At 33.5% G+C, this 19,818-nt stretch overlaps 1 protein-coding gene across 3 annotated transcripts in view; it reads right to left on the minus strand.

The window, feature by feature from the left end:
- FSTL5 (follistatin like 5) overlaps positions 1 to 19,818 on the minus strand; it is a gene marked incomplete at both ends in the record, with an annotated part of 620,821 nt that overhangs the window by 558,569 nt on the left and 42,434 nt on the right. For 2 of the 3 annotated variants that reach the window (XM_082653501.1, XM_082653500.1), the window contains one exon: positions 3,446 to 3,476. In XM_082653501.1, the coding sequence (XP_082509627.1) occupies positions 3,446 to 3,476 (31 nt within the window). Of the gene's footprint in view, positions 1 to 3,445; positions 3,480 to 19,818 lie in introns of all 3 variants that reach the window. The other variant, XM_082653499.1, reaches the window with a different exon arrangement.

Raw genomic sequence — 19,818 nt, forward strand, 5'->3', positions numbered from 1 at the left:
TAGAGACAGAATTGCAAGTTTCCAAACATTTCAATGTATGTCTCTATGTACACAGAAAAATGAGAGATTGGTTCTCATTGTAGTGCTCTGTGAACTAATGTAATTTCAGGTCACTGATATCATGAGGTTGAGATTGTTGTTTCAAGCAGAAACAGGAACCGAATGCAAGAAATTAGAAGATGAAAGACTGTGTATATATTCTTGACAATGTAATAAACGGGTTCTGGCAAATAAGGTTACCAATTAGTCAGGAAGTCAGAGAATTACTAGCTGAGAATTGTTTGGTAAGATCAAATGAGGCCATAGCTCACACTTCAACTATTAGTGACCAAGAAATGTATTTACTATTCAGAATTTTTGTTATTTAATAATGGGTAAGCTATTGCTTCTATGATAATTTTTTTCTTCTTAATATAGATTTTAAAATATTTAAATGACCATAAGTTCCAGTAAGATAATATTGTAAGATGATTCCCATAAGTATTCAAGAAAAAATGTAGAGTTCCTCTAAGCAGAGCTAGGCAACAAGTCCTGATGTAACCATATATCTACTTAAAATTCAGTAGTCTAGCAGACATTATGTCAAGGTTCTGAACCATGTGTCAGCCAGTAACAATGAAAGAAGTGGCAAGCATCATCTTGAAAATTTTATTACATTATAAAAAGAAAACATGTTCCCAGCCAATAGTTGGAAAAAAAACTAATTTCTACTATTTCAGATGTTATAATTTATGTACTACAAGGCAATAAAGCATCAAAAAGAAAGCTATACTAAACTTATTTCAACTATAACAGAATTATAAATATGATTTAAGATTATTCTGAAACCCTGGGCCCCTCCATAAGAAGGAAGATGTGCACTCAGTATGCTTAAAATGCAAATATCATTTAAATGAACATCACACATCACCTCTTAGAATAGAAATTCCCTTTTGCCACACAAAAGTACAAAACTTTGAGTTAATATGAGTATTCTGAGGAAAAATAAATGTAATAATTTCATATATAAAATAACAAGACATACTTTAGTTTGCTGAAAAAGAACATAGTTTGGGAATCCCTCAAAGGGCAGTTTTACATAATTCATTTGAATAAAATATACCAAGCAATATTTTTAAAAGTATGTCTTTTCATATTCTTCAGTAATATAGAGGCTTACAGATGACCAAACAAGGAAAAAATTGTGTCAGTCAGTTGTGCGAAAATGTGACGATTATATTTGGACTTAAGTAAGCAAAATTGCTATCATCAATCTAACCACCCTCAAAAGTGTAACAATCCTTTCATCATTTCAGGAATACATGTAATCTTTGTAACTTTCTCCACAGTTATATTTTAAAATTTATTTGTGTATAACTCCAAAAAACTCTAAAAAAAATTTTCCTGTGCCAAAAGAATGGAATCAAACAGGACAATTGTCAACAGGCACAAGAAAAATGCTCAACATCGCTAATAATTAGAGAAATGCAAATCAAAACTACAATGAGATACCACCAAACACGGGTCAGAATGGAAATCATTAAAAAGACTACAAACAACAAATGCTGGAGAGGGTGTGTAGAAAAAGGAATCCTGCTATACTGTTGGTGGGAATGTAAACTGGTGCAGCCACTATGAAGAATAGTATGGAGGTTCCTCAAAAAACTAAAAATAGAGCTGCCGTATTATCCGGCAATCCCATGGTTGGGCATACATCCAGACAAAGCTTTAATTCAAAGCAATACATGTACTCCTATGTTAATAGAAGCACTATTACAAGGGCCAAGACATGAAAACCACCTAAATACCCATCGACAGATGAATGGATAAAGAACATGTGAGATATATATATATATAATGGAATATTACTCAGCCATAAAAAGAATAATGCAATTTGCAGCAACATGGATGGACCTGGAGATCATCATACTAAGTGAAATAAGTCAGATAGAGAAAGACAAATACCATATGATATCACTTATATGTGGAATCTAAAATATAACACAAATAAACTTATCTACAAAACAGAAACAGGCTCACAGAGAACAGACCTGTGGTTGCCAAGGGGGAGAGGGGTGGGCAAAGGGATAAGTTAGGAATTTGGGATTAGCAGATAGAAACGACTACATACAAAATAGATAAACAACAAGGTCCTAAAGTGTAGCACAGGCAAATATACTCAATATCCTGTGATAAACTATACGGAAAAGAAAATGAAAAAGAATGTGTGTGTGTATATATATATATATATATATATATATATATATATATATATATATGTATGTATATAAAATTGAATCACTTTGCTGTACAGCAGAAATTAACACAACATAGTCAATCAACTATACTTCAATAAAATAAATTAAAACAAAACAAAACAAGGCAATTGTGCTTTGCTCCATTGTCGGGCTTGGACTACTACACCTTGGGGAAGGGATAGGTGGGCAAGGATGCCCAAAACACAGAATAAGAATGGAGAGACCAGAAGGCCTAACCCTGGAAAAATCTGTGAAGTTCTATCATTATGACTGGCAGGAGCACACACTGATGGAAAAACCTGGTTGAAGGGTTACAATCTACTCAGGGTAATTTATTACCTCAGTGAGTGCATTTCAAAACTGAAGATGGTCTTTATGGTGTAAAGAGCCTTCCTATGTCTGACTAGGATTGACTATGCCATACAAAAAGCGATCACCAACTTTTAATATATAAATACATATTTTCTTGCTTTTTCAGAGAACATAAAGTGAGATAGCAGCGACTAACTAGTTCAGTCTCTAAAAAACATATTTTGAAAAGGTTCATATGCTAAATCATAGATGTGACAGAACACCAACTCTTTTTTTTTTTAATTTTCTTCCTTCTAGTTTATTTTTAAACATCTTTGTTGGAGTATAATTGCTTTACGATCGTGTGTTAGTTTCTGCTTTATAACAAAGTGAATCAGCTATACATACACATATATCCCCATATCTCCTCCCCCTTGAATCTCCCTCCCACCCTCCCTATCCCACCCCTCTAGGTGGTCACAAAGCACTGAGCTGATCTCCCTGTGCTATGCAGCTGCTTCCCACTAGCTATCTATTTTACACTTGGTAGTATATACAAGTCCATGTCATTCTCTCACTTCTCCCCAGCTCACCCTTCCCCTTCCCTGAGTCCTCAAGTCCATGGACAATGGTTGGTGGAGGAATTCAATGAGAACAACTCAGGGAATAAACAGAAAATTGTGTCAAAGTTTCCAAAAGCACTACTGAAGAAAGGAAATCTTGATGGAGAATCTTCAATGGCCTTGGGGAATTCCCAAAGGGTTCATAATGGTTTTAAAATCATGTTGAAGATTTTGAAGTCCCACTGTTTTCTCACTTTTAACTATAATTTCAAAGTAGCATCATCTTTTTTTTTTTCCTTCTCCTATACTTACACAAATGTATAAAACTATGATTGTAAAATAGTCACTCCTTACCTTTGATTCTTGAACGTTCTTGACTTTTTTCCTGCTGGAAATAAAACAAAAATAGTTCAAAATTTGTAAGTATTTTACCAACAGGCTGATATAAAGTATCACTATAACTAAAGAATTGTCAAAAAATATTTTCTTGTACATATACCCAGGAGTTACCATAACACAATTCTCAACTTAAAAAATACTTATGTTAAATCTTTTATCAAAGCAGTAATCATTCTTAGTGGACATAAATTTTTCTAAGAAACCAATACACTGTAAGAATATGGACTTATAAATAAATGCCTAATGAATAATAAATAAATTATTATGCCCTAAAAAGGTCTTGGTTCATTCCATTTAATTCCAATGACATCTTCAGAATTTGCTTTCAATGTCTCTATGTTAATCATAAAATTTTAGTGAGAAAAAAGGTTTAAGGGCAAACAGTGGATAATTCACTAAAAATTAAAAAAACACGAGATGTTTCAACAGTTTTTCCTTCAGTTTAGCTTAGAATTCACCCCTGTCTCGCTTCTCTGAGGCTAAAGTTGACAACAATTGTATTATTTATTCAAGGCTGCTTCAGACAGACCTGTCTTTCAATTTGACATACTCCTTATTAGTTACCAGGCAACCCCAGAAGAATTAGCTTGCTTTCAAGTTTTTAAGTAGAAATTGTGCACTCTATAACTTCTCGATTCATATTCAAGCACAGTTTACTCTGTCTAAAAGTTTCAGGGTATCATACTAAAAATAATTTTGAAATATGTTCCTAACAAAATGTCTCACACATACACAGAGAACTGCAGAATTGTATGAATGCCAATAAATTTTGGTAAAATTTATAAACACATTAAAAAATATAAAGAACTTATTTTGCAGCAAGCACTCATCCCAGAGTCAGATTATGATAATAAAAATGCATATTGGCAAATGTATATTTACTGGAACAGCCAACCCTATGTATAATTCTATTAGACTAAAACTTTGTACTCTGTCTCTTATTCTAACACATCCAAGCTTTGTGACTAAATTATGTACTGTCCTTTGTTAATTAATTGATTTTTTTCAGTTCTGATGTATTTTTAATTGAGAGTACTTATTGTTCATTTAAACTAAAATTTAAATATGAAGTACAAATTTATGTATATTATATACATAAATATAAATTCCTTGCTTTAAAAGTACATTATTTTTTCATAATTTTAGGTCAAGCTGGTTTAAATTTTCCAAGTGGGTATTGAGGAAGAGAAAAATCTGTGTCTCTCTCCTCATCTTTTGCCATTTTCTCATTCATTTAATCATTCATTCATTCAACAAATTTGCATAGATCACTTCTATGTGCCAGACACTGCTCCAAGTGATAAGACTATGAAGGATGAAAAAACTGACAAAAAATTATGTCCTTTTGGAACCTAATTATTACATAAATGGTAATAAATTATATTTAGAAAAAGATATACCCTAAAAGGAGTTATTTTGCAGTGAATGACTGCAATTTTACACAGGTGTATAATGTTAAATAATTTTTGAATAAAATTCTGAGTGAGATGAGATGATATAACTGGGGAAACCATGTTTTAGGAGAGAAAAACAACTGCAAACTTCCTGAGATACAGGAGGTCTTGGCATTGTCAAAAATACCAAGGAGACCTGTGTAACAGGACAGGCTGAGTGAGGGGAGTTTTGTAGGAAGTTCAATCAAGGAGGCAACAGGGGCAGAGAGACTAGCACTGAGGTCCCTGGTTATTTCTTTGGTTTTTGCACTGAGAGAGCTGAAAAAAACATTGAGAGTTTCTTCTCCGAGGACTAACATTATCTGAGTTACATTTCGGTAGAATCATTCTGGCTATTGAGAATAGTTTGAACAAGGGAAGGACAAAATTAGAGGGACCAGAAGAGAAGGTATTGCAGGAATCCTGGTGGGAGGTGATAATGGCTCAGAAAGGTGTGGTGTCAGTGGAGTTGGAATATCAGTTAGAGCTGGAAAGGTTTGTTGATAGAATAAGTGTTGGGTGTGAGATACAGTGCATAAAAGGGTGATCTCAAGTGTCTAAGCCAGTAGAAGAATGGCATTACCTCTAAGATAAGGAAGATGGCCAAATAAGAAACACTTTTATCCCTCTTGCCTTGCCTTCTGGTAGTGTCCCGCTTTGTTCATTTTTCTCTTGTCTGGCTACCCCTGTTCTATCTCCTGTACTGATTCCTTCTTGTCTCCTCAATTTCTAACTACTAGTTTCCTAGACACTGAGCCCTTAACTTTCTTCTATACACCTCATTCCTTTGGTGATCTTTTCTACTTTTCTGGCCTTAAGTGTCATACTTTTCCTAAGGACTCAAATTTATATCACTAGCTAATCCTCAACATTGTACTACAGATTCAAAGATTCGGCTTTACTTATTTTTTTAACATCTTTATTGGAGTATAATTGCTTTACAATGGTGTGCCAGCTTCTGCTTTATAACAAAGTGAATCAGCTATACATATACATATACCCCCATATCTCCTCCCTCTTGCGTCTTCCTCCCACACTCCCTATCCCACCGCTCTAGGTGGTCACAAAGCACTGAGCTGATCTCCCTGTGCTATGCAGCTGCTTCCCACTAGCTATCTATTTTGCATTTCGTAGTATATATAAGTCCATGCAACTCTCTCACTTCATCCCAGCTTACCCTTCCCCCTCCCTGTGGAATCTAAAAAGAAAAAAAAATGTTTATGAAGAACCTATGGGCAGGACAGGAATAAAGACGGAGAGGTAGAGAATGGACTTGAGGACTCAGCTTTATTTTTGACATCTCTGCTTGATTATCTAATAACAGCTTACCTATCATGTCTAAAACTAAACTTCTGATCTTCCCTGACTTCTTCGATCATCTTTCTCATCTTCATCTCTCCATCTTCCTTGTTGTTTAGACACTTAAAATAATCCTTCTCTGTCTCTTAAGAGTAAAGAACCTGACATTTTCATGGGTTTGATATTTGACTGTGATTTTACTTTGAATATCACTCTGAGGATGCAAAGTAGGATGATGGTCAAAATACCTGGAACTTATGGAAGATATTTTAACAAGTTTCATAGATTTAGAAATCACCAGCCTATGTATAAATCATCAGTACTGCATCTGGAGAACATATAATAGAGTTAAATGATCTAGAACTGAATATTGTAAACAATATAAGAAAAATATAAAGTCGAATTAGCCAACAAAAGACAATGCAAGGATAGACAAATTATAGGAGAACAAACAGGAGAGCATGGAATCATGGAATACTAGGGAATATATTATGTAAGTGTGAGATTTTCAATAGTATAGAATTATTATGACTGCTCTAGTAAAATTACATCTAAGGCAATGCCCTTCAGATGAACTGACATATATGGAATCACTGATTTAAAAGAAAGCACACTTTTGATGGTGCTTGGACTTGGAAGTAAAACTGAAGTTATTCATTGAAGGAGAGGGTAATTGAGAAATATATGAAGTGGTAAAAATGGAATAAGAGAAACACAGCTGGGAAAGAAAGGTCTAGGATGGTGTGTAGCTGAAGAGTGAAGGGAGGTCCACAGAGGTATAGGGTTTGTTTTGCTCACTTGTCTTTTTGTTTTATTTTGTATAAATTTATAATATATTATTTACATAAGTGAGAACTGAGAAAGTCTAAATGATAGGAGATACATAGTAGAAATGGAGAGGATTAAGATAAAAGGGAGAGATGATTAGACTAACTTTATAAGGTTATTGAAAAAGTAGATGTGATAGAGAACATAAGTGGGGAAAAAATTTAGTTAGAAAGACCACCAGTTCCTCTAATGTAACCGGTGGGCATAGGAAGGCATGGTTATAAATGCAGGAGCTTTGTAGGTTTGATATGATGAATTAAACATGTTCAATCTGTGATGATTTATTTTCTTTATGTAATAGAAGGAAAGTCTGCTGAGTAGTGAAGTAGGATGGCTTGTCAAAAATTTGTGGAGATAGCACAGATTTTAAATGCACTGGTTTTTGTGAGGTCAATTGAGTAAAACAGCTTGGTGTTTTTGAAATCCTAACTGAGTTTTGCCATCATAAATATACAGTGACTTATTTTAACTATAGTCAAATAGGCTTAGCACTCACTGATATTTTATTTTATTATTTTCTTAACACTCAAATCTCTAGTTGTACAATTGTATGTAATTATAAATTACCAATGAAATATCCTTAAAAATTTTACAAATGGTAAATGTTTAAGAAGCCTGCATTTACAGAAGATAAATTAATTATTAATTTATGGACTGAGAAGAGTAGGAACAGACTTGTAATGTAGGAAGGTAAAAGGGATAAACTACCTCATTTATTCCTAAACGTGTATTAGAACCCTGTCAGTATGTGTGTGTGTATGTGTGTGTGTGTGTGTGTGTGTGATTATACACATACATGTATAATTTAGGATTTTCAAAGTAATAACCGTTCCAATTTGTTTCTATCACTAAAATATCGCATTGTTCACTAAGCAATATGTATTATCCACAATTTTATTTTACAAACTATCACTTTATATTTTAAATGTTAATTTTTAAATGAGGAAATGTTAAGAAGAAAACTATAATTATTTAATTATGTGATAAGTCTTAAGAGGTCAGAAAAATTTTTTACCCTGTCTGCATGATACTTTTGAGAACCATTCTTACGTTATGAAAACTTAGGTCTTGTCCATAATAGAAGAAGTGCCAATCTCTTGGTATATCTCAATTTTAATATTCTTCCAAAACATTTTCTGACAAAGTGGTCTTGTCTTAAAATAAGAAATATATATTTGGCTACGTATCAAAGCTAAATCAAAGCAGACGATTCACGTTTTACTTCATACCACACCATTTCTTGGAAGAATCCCAAAGTGCTATCTTTATTACATAAATAGACTACATGAAATCCAGCTCAATAGTAGAAATGGGCAAACAGATCCTTTCAGACAGTATGTTAAAGATTAGCAAAGACAATCTGGACAGAAGTATGGATTCAGAAGAAATACATGATTGTAAGATATGATTTCTTAAATATTAAACAAAATACAGGGGACACGGATTCGTGCCCCAGTCTGGGAAGATCCCACATGCCGCGGAGCGGTTGGGCCCGTGAGCCATGGTCGTTGAGCCTGTGCGTCCAGAGCCTGTGCTCTGCAAGGGGAGAGGCCACAACAGTGAGAGGCCCACATACCACAAAAAAAATAAAAAAGTAAAAAAAAAGAAATACAAAGGATTATAAGAGACTACTACAAACAGCTATAGGCCAATAAAATGGACAGCGATGAAGAAATGGACAGATTCTTGGTGAGGTGTAATTGTCCAAGACTGAACCAGGAAGAATTAGAAAATATAAACAGACCTATCACAAGTAATGAAATTGAAACTGTAATTAAAAATCTTCCAACAAACAAAAGTCCAGGACCAGATGGCTTCACAGGTGAAATTTATCACACCTGTAGCGAAGAGCTAAAACCAATTCTTCTCAAACTCTTCCAAAAAATTGCAGTGGGAGGAACACTCCCAAACTCATTCTACGAAGCCACCATCACCCTGATACCAAAACCAGAAAAAGATATCACAAAAAAAAGAAAATTATAGACCAATAACACTGATGAACATAGATATAATAATCCTGAACAAATACTAGCAAGCAGAATCCAACAACATATTAAAAGGATCATACACCATGATCGAGTGAGATTTATCCAAAGGATGCAAGGATTCTTCGATATATGCAAATCAATCAATGTGATGGACCACATTAATAAGTTAAGGAATAAAAACGACATGATCATCTCAGTAGATGCAGAAAAAGCTTTTGACAAAATTCAACACCCATTTATGATAAAAAAAACTCTCCAGAAATGGGCATAGAGGGAACCTACCGCAACGTAATAAAGGCCATATATGACAAACCCACAGAAAAAATCATACTCAATGGTCAAAAACTGAAAGCATTTCCACTAATGCTTGTCAGGAAAAAAGACAAGGGTGTCCACTCTCAATACTCTTATTCAACATAGTTTTGGAAGTCCTAGCCACAGCAATCAGAGAAAAAAGAAATAAAAGGAATACAAATTGGAAAAGAAGAAGTAAAACAGTCACTGTGTGCAGATGACTTGACACTATATATAGAATATCCTAAAAATGCCACCAGAAAACTACTAGAACTAATCAATGAATTTGGAAAGGCTGCAGGATACAAAATTAACGCACAGAAATCTCTGGTATTCCTATACATTAACAACGAAAAATCAGAAGGAGAAATAATCCTATTTACCATCATAACAAAAAGAATAAAATACCTAGGAATAAAGTTACCTAAGGAGGCAAAAGACTTGTACTGAGAAAACTATAAAACGCTCATGAAAGAAATCAAAGATGACATAAACAGATGGAAAAATATACCATGTTCTTGGATTGGAAGTATCAACATTGTGAAAATGACTATACTATCCAAAGAAATCTACAGATTCAATGCAATCCCTATCAAACTACCAATGGCATTCTTCACAGAATTACCACAAAAAATTTTACAATTTGTATGGAAACAGAAAAGACCCTGAATAGTCAAAGCAATCTTTTTTTTAAAAAAACATCTTTATTGGAGTATAATTGCTTTACAATGGTGTGTTAGTTTCTGCTTTACAACAAAGCAAATCAGCTAAACATATACATATATCCCCATATCTCTTCCTGCCAAAGCAATCTTGAGAAAGAAAAACGGAGCCGGAGGATCAGGCTCCCCGACTTCAAACTATACTACAAAGCTACAGTAATCAAGACAATATGGTACTGGTACAAAAACAGAACTATAGATCAATGGTACAGGATAGAAAGCCCAGAGATAAACCCATGCACATATGTCACCTAAATTACAACAAAGCAGGCAAGAACAAACAATGGAGAAAAGACAGCCTCTTCAATAAGTGGTGCTGGGAAAACTGGACAGTTACATGTAAAAGAATGAAATTAGAACACTACCTAACACCATACACAAAAATGGACTCCAAATGGATTAAAGACCTAAATGTAAGACCAGACACTATAAAACTCTTAGAGGAAAACAATAGGAAAAACACTCTTTGTCATAAACCACAGCAAGATCTTTTTAGGCATATTATTTTCTTTCCACACCTTTTATGGGTTTCAAGTCACCAAGAGTTTAAAATCATTAAGCAAATGAAGACACAAGTAGAAATAAGAAAACTATAGTAATGGGTAGTACAAAAATGTTGGGACTGTTGAGATTGAGTAATATCATAAACTACATGTGCTGAAAAAAATACTCTCAGAGATATAGGGTCCACAACCAGAGGGGATAGCTGGAAATTTACACTGTCGGCTAATGCTGAAAGAGTGAGCATTTATCCCACTCAGTATACCCTATGTGGGGAGGGCAGACAAAAGATCTTGGGACAGTGCAAATTGCAGTGTTAGAACTGAGATGCTGGCAAGATGCTAAGACGCTTGATGTGAACTGGGAAAATTTTTTTCAACTTCTATTGTCTGCTAATTCTTTGGAAAAATATATAAAGCAAATTAAAACATGCAAGTAAGAGCCTATAAAAGATATGATAAACTACTGGGAAGTTCAGAGGTTGTCATGACTGGTGTAGGTGGCCAGTAAGAAGTGGTTGGAGAAGAGATAGAAATCTTTGGAGATTTGCTCTTCCCTCCACTTCTATCTAGCTACAAAAGCCTTATAAGTGTCCTTTCCACTGGTACTGTAACACATATGTCTGCTGCAAAAACCCCAAAGCCCACTGTCAGCAGAATACTTTCAGTGCAGCTCAAGCCCCCAGCTGGAGTGAGCTGGCTGATTATATATTCTTGCTCATGTATTTCTCTACCTACTGTATTTCAAGATCACAGGATTTATGGATTACAATCTAAGGGCATTACAGCTTCACAACACTGTTCCTTTCAAAGAGTTGAAAGGTAAACTTCTCAGTACAGGAGTTCGTGGAACATTTGTAGTACCGGGAAGATCAGAAATGGTTCTTTGGTGTCTAAGGATCTTAACACTGCAGTCTCTTACTCTCTTTTGAATCAAATCAGGATTAACAGGGAGCAGTGCCTAAACATGATTTTGCAGATCAAAACATCTAGCCATCTTAATACAATTACTAGAAGATAAAGACAAATAGACAGCATAAACCATAGGAGATAATTATAATTTTAAAATAAGCATGATGGGCATATTTAAGAAAACGTTTTAGTAAATGAAATGAGAACAAGTAATCATAGAGAAAAAATAAGTAGAAATATTAATCTTGAACAGTATAATAGTTGAAATAATAAAATGAGAAATGAAATAAACTGCAGGAAGAATGAAGCAGAATGATTAGCAAAGTATAAGTGAGATAACACAAAGAATCCTGGAAAGAGTGTTAGAAAAGATGTCAGTGAAGTTACGTGATACAAGGCTTCTAATTAGTAGTGCCTTCAACTGTTAATAGGGATTCCAGCAAAATAGAAACCTAAAAATAGAAGTAAGAAAGAGTAGAAGAAATAGTGGAAATACATTATCCACACTATGTAATTAATCTAGAATCAAGAGTTTTTAACGTATCAATTAAGATATAAGAAAATGAATTATAAATGCTTGCATAGAGTGAAATATAAAGAGATCAGTGACATATGTATATGTATATATTACATATACTGTACATATATATTTAAATTCCAGAAAGAGTAAATTATAGTAAAAAAAAAAGAATTATATTGACATCAGACTTCTCAATAGCAACATACTTATAAGAAGACAATGAAATGTTTAAATTACTAAAATTAATTTTTTAACATTTATATGTGAGTTTATAATAAAATATCTTTAGGCATAAATATGGTTTCAATATTTTGGGCTGTCAATAATTCAGCAGAGTTCTTCACTGTTGTGGTGTGACTTTTTCCTCTTTCACTTTGAAAGTCACTTTGAGAAAATATTTCATTAAGATGAGAAAAAAGACTCCAGAAGAATTTGACAAGGAAATAACTTCACGACAACAAGTATATAATTGCCTAAATAACAAGGACAAAAAAAGAAAAGAAAAGAAAAGCTAGTTGCATATTAGGTAAAGGCACAGATGTAGACTATCAACTTGTGTTTTGGGAGGACAGACAGTAGACTACAAAGGGATTGAAGTCTAATTTAAGTGAAGTATGTGTTGTTCTATGGGTAGATATAAATGTTAAGGAAGTTAATAAATCGATAAATAGAATATAAACCTGAGTTTTAAGTAGAGATTTTATATGATAATGAGAAAACCAAACTATAACATTTAAACCAATTAAGGAAATTATATCTATACAATGAAAGGAAGAAACAAGAAAAATAGAACATAAAAGTACAGTAAAACACATGAAATATAAATGGAAGATGTTGAAAACAAAACCAAATGTAAGAGTAATAATAGTAATTAAAAACAGTTAAATTCATCATTTAAAACTCTGATGGGTCAAAAAATAAGATCTAGCAACATGCTGTCTTCAAGAAGCACTTAAAAGAACAGAAATGTATATCTATATCAATCAATCTAACTATTCCAAATAAGAACAAAGATATTTGGCATAGCAATACTAGAATGTGAGATAAAATGCACGTAAAAAATATACAAGCATGGTGAAGGAACTAGAGAGAAAATATAGTCTTAATAAGACGCATAAAATAAGAAGATATAACCATCACCAACATATATTCATCTAATAGACTTAACACTGAATTAATATATAAATTAATTATATTAAATAAAGATTCAACAGAGATATAAGTAGATACATCTACAAATAAACCTACAAGTGGTGGTGTGGTTTTTAACAACCTCTCAGAAACTGAAAATTCAAGCAAAGAATCATCTGAGCTATGAATTCTAAAGAGAATCAGCTCAAGCTATTAGGTAAAGAATCCTATACTGAATGAAGAAAAAAATGTATTGTTTTAAAGCACATATGTAACATTTATAATAATTGAATGTATATTAGCCCATAAAGGAAACTTCATAAAAACCAATGGGAAAATTATACATATAATTTTATCAGATAATATTCAGTAATGTTAGAATAGTAACAAAATGATGCTGAAATTAGCACCCTATATCCAGAATCTAAATAATGGATTACTAAATAATCCTTTGATTAAAAAGGAAACCATAAAGTAATTCTGACATATTTAGATTGAAGCACAGGGAAGCACTGCATGACAAAATTCATGGAGCTCTACAAAAACAACTTTCATGGGAAATTTATAGCTTTAATTATCAGGGAACAAGAAAGTTTATAAAATTCAAACTATGCATTCAACTTAAGAGATTAAAAGATAGTAACAGCATAAAAATAAACAAAAAGGATAGGTATCAAGGAAATAGAGAACAAAAAGAAATGAAGAATATAAACAAAGTTTAAACTGGGACTTTCATTTTGTTAAGATTAATAAGACAAACCTTTTGCAAGACTGATTTAAAAAGTACAGATAGAATGTAAAGAAGATGTGGCATGAAAAAAGTTGGACATACAGACAATAGGCATTTAATGTAAAGGATATTTAAGCACTATATTCTAAAAGTCTTATCTAATAATCTTGTAAATGTAAATGATGTAAATGATATATTTCTGAAAAGGTACAAAATATCAAAATGGCATAAGAAGAAAAAAGAAAACATGCATAGGTAAGTAAAATCTTAAAAGACAACACAAAAACAAAACAACAATAGAATGCCTGAAATTGCCATGAAAAATCTATCTTTCCAAATACCGAGACCCAAATACTTTAGCAGATAAATTCTATTGTATAGTTAGGGAATAAATGTTTTGTATATTAGAAAAAAAAATTCAAGAAAAAATAAAATTACAAAAGACACACTACTGTTTGCGTGAGACCAGAGCAATAAAGTAGGAATAATCCCCTGCCAACCACACATTCTAAATGCTTAGAAATTCTCATAAGTTCCATAAAGGAATAGGGTGGGAGGATGACCACCACAGCATTGTTTGTGGCACAAGGTATTGGTGGCAATTGATGTGGTGATCACTGGGAGAACTGATTTGTAAAGACTAGGGATTCAACAGATAGAAGCAATAATCAAATGGCATGGAAAGATCTTAAAAATAGAGTACTGAGTGAAAAATTAATCAACAGAATGAGAACAAAAGCAGTCCTGTTGATGTGAATTCAAACCACAAAAACACAAGAAAATACAGTTTTATAAGTATACATACACATAAAACTTAGTCATCATGAGGTAGGAGATAGATGGGCCTCTGGGCTGGACAGCTGGTGTTTGTCAAGTGGAGTAACACTGAAGATTTGTTCTCACGCAGACAAGCCAAGGACAAAGCCAGTGGCAGAAGCTGAGCTCTGCTGAAGTAAAGAGATAAGGTGCCCACCTAAGGTCAAGGAAAATGTCCCTAACTGCACATGCACAGGAAGGCTCCTTGGGGGTCAAAAAGGGAGGGGGTGCCACCCCATAATATGTATGGACATGCACACACAGCCCTCCGCGGTGGGATCCATCTTAGAAAATTGTTGCACACGCATCTTGGGGAGGGTCCTAAGACGAGTCAGGTGTGAAAAAAGAAACAAGATAATTGGCCAAATGTGAACAAAGACCCGGAAGAACTGTCCTATATAAGTGATTTAAATCACCTCTTCACGGTGCTCCTCATTCAGGCGCCCACCCTCCTCCCTGGGTGTGTATTTCTGCTTTAAATAAATAAACTGTTTCTCTGTGTGCTCTCCCATAAGTTGTGCTGAGTCTCTAATAATAAACTTTGTACCTGTTTTGGAGCTTTTCCTCCTTGAAACATTTTTACTTTCAAACAGGATAAGAATCAGGGAACTTGGCTTCTAGCCCCTGGCCCCTGGTGGACTGGCAGCTAGGGTCAATCCCTGGACAGGGGTTAAGAGTCTTACTCACGACTACTGTCCCTCTGCGAACAATCAAACAAATTAAAACGGCTGAAATAATGTAAAGAGAGGATGAGGATAAAAAGAATTGATGGAATGGTGGATAAATGATTGGTAGATGCATAGAAGACAGATACATACATACACTCACAGATACATACACACATACACACATAGACATAGATAAAAATTAAACAGATAATTCATGTCACCAGTTGATGATAACAGGTACTTAACATGCGTTAATTAACTGTCTTGCATGGAAATCAAACAGGAGAATATATATATATATATATATATATATATATAAATTTCCTAAAATAACATGTTTGTCAAATAGAAGCAACAAGGGAATGTGCCGTTTCTAGGCTGAGCTCTAGCTGGGGAGAAGATAATTCCCTTCGTATCTGTAACATTAGGCATGTCCTCATAAGGATTTGGATTGCAGGTTTATACTACTGATATGACCATAAAAAGTCAAGAAATAAACTTAAAATGTCTGTACTTTGGTAGTGTTTTAAGGTCATTTACAGCCAAGAGGTTTTCATATCTGGAGACCTGTGTTCTTGACTTATGATTTCCAAGGTTCTCAGGGACAGGAATGAAAAGAACACAGCCTCAGAAGCCGAAAGGACAATTACAGCACATGCAAATTGTCAGGGGAGGCAGCAGTGGGCCAGCTATGCTGCCCTACATTTCAAACACCGAGATTACTGCATGTGGAATATGAAGAGAATAGAATGTTCACAGATTCAGAGAATTAGGCACATCTAAGTAAGTTGTGAGACCCTTTTAAACGCACAACTAAGATAGTTCAAAATAACCTAACTAGTTAACACGTTAAATAGCACCAAGCTGAACAACTGGACTGGAAGACAAATCTGAACAGGTCAACCAAAGAACCTGGAATCAACACAGGTGACTGTCACTGGACCATCAGAAATACTATTGTTTGAGGACATTTCTAAAGTCATTTGTGAATATCAACTACACTTGGATATGCAGATATCCTATGAGATGGAAACCCACTTTTGATAATGTATCCTAGAGTAATTTCTGCATTAGTGCTCTTGGAAAAATGTATAAGAATGCTCCCAAGCAGCACAGTTTGTAATAAAAATTTGAAACACTTCACATGGCGAGTATGGGGTATTTATGAGTGAGGATTAATTATAGAGGAAATAAATAAATTGAAGCTATTGGAATCATAATGAATAAATAAGATATTGTAATTTATAACATTTTATAATATGTAAATCACTATTTATTGTTTGTCATCATATCCGTACGTATTAAACTTACAAAGAATATAATGGGAGTGATTAACACAAAATTCAAGAAGAACATTTTCTTTTAAAGAGGTGGTCAAGTAAGAAATATGGTTGGGAAGAGATACACAGGGGCTTAAAGAATATTTTCAATATCTTATTTTTTACTTTGGTGTTGGATTCATAGGGGTTTCTTAAATTATTTTATATGTTATTGTATATCAGAAATATTTTCTAATAAATTGTGGGAAAATAGTTTATCTAAGTGCCAAATTCCAAAAAACTAAACTAGAATAAAAAGACAACTTAAAACATCTGTTATTTTCATTATCATACAGAAAAATATGTTGATACATGGAGACATTTGACATTGTGTGTCTGAAGAGGCATATGATTTAAACTGCTGCTTAATATAAAAAGACGTGCACAGCAGGTTGCAAATAGGTCCTGAGGGGATGGAACAACCCAGCTGGAATGTGTGGCCCACCTGCCTGATTAGCACCACGGTTGAAAGGGGCTGACAAGCACCTTCTATTTTTATCTAATCTTTAAATTCCAGGAACCTCATTTCACTAAATCATAGCTTTCTATAGGACTGTAAAAGCTTTCCCTCTGCTTATTCCTTTTTCATCTGGATTTCCCTCAAGAGCACTACTCATAGATGGTTACTATCCTGATAAACTCTCCATATCCTCTGCCGTTACGTTATTGGGAAAAAAACCAAACCAAAACCAAAACAAACAAACAAAAAACTCCCCTGAGCTGAGATTAAAGCAAAAAAAAAATCTAGAAATAATTTAGAAATTATTCATAGTATTAAAACTAATTTTAAGAAGATTTAAGAATTAATAAAATTCTATTATTTTTAGTGTTTTTGCCTTATGCATAACATAGACCAGTATGCAAAGTTAAATATATTTACAACTACTTGGACCATTTTGCTTAAAGAAACAATAAAAATGCACCCATGAATTTATTAAACATTCCTACAATTGCTCTTTAAGTGTTAGTTTTAATTTTACTTTATATTCAATACATTTTTATATTTGGAAGATACAATACTGGGGTATTGGCTATGACAGGGTAGTATGCCACAAACATATTCTGAAATTGTGTGATATGAGAAAATTTAGTATTTAGCCTATTACACATGTTTATGCATTCTTAATTGAGTCCATTCATAGTTATAAAGTAGATACGGTATATATATTCTGATTGTGAGGATTGGTATAGATAATGAGATACATGAGGATGAGGATGGTGACAGATGAGGAACCCATATGCTTTGTTCTTTGACGTCAGTGATGAGGAAGTTTTTCCAAGAGTTAAGGACAAGGCTGGATTGGAAATATGAAGGGTTCATCCAAATAACTGGCCTTAAAATAAAGAAAGGGTATGAAATGACAGAGAAATAGATCAGATTTTTATGCCAGTTTTCCAAAAGTGAGAATAATTCATCAACTTTAGATTTTCAGCTTCTTATCTATTACTCAATTAGAATAATTTTTATGTTGACATACATTTTAAACGGAGTTAGATTTCTAAATTAATACAAAGAGGACATACTACATGCTTTGTGTCAAAGAGTAAAGTCAAAAGAATATGTGGTATATTCACACTATTCACTCAATTAAGAGAGAAAAAAAATCAATTAGCCTACAGGCTTTCAAGGATGCAATTCATCATTACATCCAAAACAATGGCATAATTGTATTGGAAAGCAAGTTCACCAATTTTTGCCCTTTGAACAGGTGTGATTCTATCAATTTCAAATTTAAGAAATAACATTTCAAAATAATTGAGGAAATCTTTTAAAAATAAGGTAGAATTCTTGTAACATTTAAACTTATTAAATAGTTGGAGGGCTATATGCATACCTTTTAAATAATAGTCAAAATTTAAGAGAAAGTACCAGAAGAAGTCTGAGACAATTTTCAACTATTTGATATTTAAACCCCAACAGGTGCTGAGCAGCTAATACTCGTGATACAACAAAAGGGAGAGAGGAAACAGAAAACCCATGAATCATGTGTTAATTTCTCATACTTATCGATAGTCAAAATTTTTAAATTTTTCAGAACTGAAATATTAGCCACAGAACATCATGCACAGTAGAAATCATACATTCTTACATATTAGTGCTATGGTTGGGTTAAAGCATTCAAATTGCAAACTTTTTGAAAGTCAAATAAATATTAAGTTGCAATAGAATGATACTGTTAGATTTGACAATTTGCACTTTTGCCTCATATTGGAAATTGAGAATAAAATGGAAAAAGACATAATATCAGATACTGTTTATTTATTATTAGGTCCATGTAACATCATCAGTATTTTCAGCACAATGTAAGAACCACATTCTGTTTCAGATCACCATTAATATCATATTAGTCTGTCAAGTCAGTGCACAATCACGAAGGTCAGGAAAAGTCAAGAGTCACAGTGGAATGGGAAAGCTAATAATAGTCTGTAAATAGCATAATCTATAACTCAGACAAATGAGAAACGGTTATGTCTATAAACATGAGGAAAACAGGGCAGGATCATGCTCAAAATTTAAGCGGACTGTGGGGAAAGATGGGCTGCAAAGAAGATCAAGGTTAAGAGATCAGAAACATATACTCAGATGTCTGAATTCTGGATAAAGGTCACAGGTCTGGAAAAGTTTCATATTTCTCAAATTATAGTGTGCATCAGAATCACCGGGGAACTTGTTAAACTGAAGGCTTCTTTGGATTCCACTTTAAGAGGAGTGAATTGATTCAGTATGTTTTGTCTAAAATATCTTTAAAATAAATTCCTCATAGGAGCCTTTTCTTATAATTTCTCTCAAAATGATATTGGAAATGTGGAATAAAAACACATCAGAATTGAAGGTTATATTCAGTTGGCTTGTGTTTATTGGGGCATTCAATTAATTCCTTATATTCAGTTCTACTATTTGTTTCTTGCCCCTAAATATTTCTCATTCCATAACTTTCTTAAAAATTGTATTTGAAGAATTTTGTTGTAAAATTTTTGAACAGTGGTCTCATACTAGATTGATACTTTAATCGGTGGATCAATGGCTGAAACTGAAAACATCATATTGCAGCAGAGCCTCTAGACTCAGTATCTTCTTTGAGTTTTAGAACGGTGATTGGATTTTTCTAATGTAATTTCAGAAGCAGCTAGCTTTATTATGTACATGTCTTCTAAAATCATTATTAA

Source organism: Grampus griseus (genome assembly GCF_964374135.1).
Source record: "Grampus griseus genome assembly, chromosome: 4".
NCBI classification, from domain to species: Eukaryota; Metazoa; Chordata; class Mammalia; order Artiodactyla; family Delphinidae; genus Grampus; species Grampus griseus.